The sequence below is a fragment of the Eimeria necatrix genome, genomic scaffold (assembly GCF_000499385.1).
Source record: "Eimeria necatrix Houghton genomic scaffold, Enh_scaff333, whole genome shotgun sequence".
In the NCBI taxonomy this organism is placed as follows: Eukaryota; Apicomplexa; class Conoidasida; order Eucoccidiorida; family Eimeriidae; genus Eimeria; species Eimeria necatrix.
The window spans coordinates 1-2,500 of record NW_013655331.1 but is presented as its reverse complement, the minus strand read 5'-3'; the positions used below and the strand labels follow the sequence as shown (position 1 = coordinate 2,500).

The window sequence follows — 2,500 nt, the reverse complement described above, 5'->3', positions numbered from 1 at the left end:
CCAAAAAGATAAACAACTTTCGAATTTTAATTGTTTTATTTGACCAACTTCATGTTAAACATGCTCTCTAGAGCACTCGGGGCTGAGGCCACTGCATGCAGCAGCAGCAGCAGCAGCAGCAGCTGCTGCTGCTGCAGCAGCAGCAGCAGCGGCGGACCGCTGGAACGGCAGCGCCAGGGGAAGGCCCAAGATGACTTTGGGGGGCCTAGTAGCTTAATTTCGTTGAGGTGTACGTACACCTGAATGCAGCAACTCTGCGTTTGCTGCTCTTGACTAACAAAACAGCAAAAAGAAGAACATGCAGCAAAGCAGCAGCAGCAGCAGCAGAAGGACTGCTGCAGCAGCCGCACACCAGATTCCGCGTTTGTTTCACTTTTAACTTATGAGCCTTAATTTTAGTCCTCGCGTTGCCTCCAACTCACTTCTTTTATTTCCGTGCGTGCTCTGCAGCAGCAGCAGCAGCAGCATAGCAGCAGCAGCAGCAGCAGCAGCAGCAGCGGCAGGCCCGCTGGTCAACCTCTAGCGGGACTCCGTGGGCGCAGCTGTATGTACACCTCAGCTGCAGCAACAGCCTCATTTCCTGAAGTGCCTTATCAGGCCACAGCCAGCGGGTGGCCCGAGGGTTTAGGGTTTAGGGTTTAGGGTTTAGGGTTTAGGGTTTGCACAATGGAGGGTCACCTGCGGCTGCGGCTGCAGATAATGGGCGTCTGCGGTGTCTCTACAGCTCAGCAAGTGTACGTGAAGTTTCTCTGGCGGGGCGAGAAGCAAAAGAGCCCGCTGCTGCAGCCCGTTCAGCGGCAGCAGCAGCAGCAGCAGCAGCAGCAGCAGCAGCAGCAGCAGGCTGAGTTCCTGCTGCCCTACGACAAGGCCATCGACGGCTCCACTTTGCTGCTGCGGGTTTGGAAGCATTCCCTTCTGAAGAAAAAGGAAATTGGCGAAACCAGGGTGCAGCTGCCTGCAGCAGAGGAGCCTGTGCGTCAGCAGCAGCAGCAGCAGCAGCAGCAGCAGCAGCAGCTGCAGCAGCTGCTGCTGCTATCAGCAAAGATGCCTATAGCAGCAATGATTAAATAAGTCCATGTCATTTTTGTTTGTTCGGATCAGCGAAGTGTATTTGCGTAAATGTACAAAGTATGGAAAATAAGAATGCTGCTGCTGCTGCTGCTGCTGCTGCTGCTGCTGCTGCTGCTGCTGCTGCTGCTGCTATTTTCTGTACAGACACCTCAATCAGTCTTCGCTCCGCTGACTTCCCTGGGGCCTGGGGCGGGGCTGCTGCTGATGCTGCAGCTGCGGCGGTTTGATGCAGCAGCACACCGGCAGCAGCTGCAGCAGCAGCTGCAGCAGCAGCAGCACATCGACTGGCAGCGACAGCAGCAGCAGAGACACGAGCAGCAGCTGGCGCTGCAAGACATGCACCACCATGACGGCGTAGATGCCTTTCTGGCGCAGCAGATGCAGCAGCAGATGCAGCTGCAGCAGCAGCAGCAGCAAGGCTACTACCAGCAGCAGCAGCACCAGTATCCCTATTATGCGCCGCAGCAAATGCAGCAACAGCAGTACTATATGCAGCAGCAGCAGCCTTACTACATGCCGCAGCAGCAACCCTACTACGCACAGCAGCAGCAGCCTCCCTACGCGCAGCAGCAGCAGCAGCAGCAGCCGCAGCAGCAGGGGAGGGAGACAGCAGCAAACATAGTCACCCCAGGGCAGCCAGCGCCGCAGCTGCTGCTGCATGAACACGTTTATGTACAAGACCAGGCTAATGGCAACACGCAGCAGCAGCAGCAGCAGCAGCAGCAGCAGCATTACGCGTATGGCGCCGGAGCCCACAAGCGCAGCAGCAGCAGCAGCAGCAGCAGTAGCAGCAGCAGCAGGAGCAGCAGTAACAGCAGCAAGAGCAGCAAGAATGAAGACGCCGACATAGCGTACATACAGTCCATCGTGCCGCGGGTAACGAGGAAGCAGATCAAAAAGTAAACTACAGAGTACCCGCCCTTTGCTGCTGCTGCTGCTGCTGCTGCTGCTGCTGCTGCTGCTGCTGCTGCTGCTGTGTCTCATGCAGCTGCTGTCGCTGCTGCTCACGCTGCTGCTGTTGATGCAGGGCGCTGCGTCACTGCAAGGGGGACAGGGAGAAGGCTGTGGACCTGCTGCTGCGGAAGGAGGTTGCTGCAGCAGCAGCAAGCCACCAGTACGAAGTGCAGCAGCAGCAGCAGCAAGCAGCAGCGGCGGCTGCAGCAGCAGCAGCATTCCCAACTCCTGCTGCACCTGCATTTTCTTCTGCCACTCCTTCAGCGCAGCCACAGGGGCTGCCGTACCCTCAAGGCGAGCCTGTGGGGCCCTTCTCCCCGCAGCAGCAGCAGCAGTGGCAGCCGCAGCAGCAGCAGCAGCAGCAGCAGCAAGTGCTGCTGCCCGCTTCAGCCCTGCACCAGCCCTCCTGCATACCTCCTCACCCCGGTAAGAAGATTACCTGCGCTTCTCTTGCCGCTGCAGCCCCGCTGCTGCC

At 58.2% G+C, this 2,500-nt stretch overlaps 1 protein-coding gene across 1 annotated transcript; it reads left to right on the top strand.

The window, feature by feature from the left end:
- Positions 1-666: 666 nt before the first annotated feature.
- ENH_00044430 (metacaspase 1 precursor, putative) lies at positions 667-2,451 on the top strand (the record flags this gene model as incomplete). The annotated part of the gene is made up of 3 exons (XM_013585449.1): positions 667-972; positions 1,216-1,970; positions 2,099-2,451. Coding segments are annotated over 3 exons (1,414 nt in total), but the record flags the coding sequence as incomplete, so codon positions are not given.
- Positions 2,452-2,500: the final 49 nt, after the last annotated feature.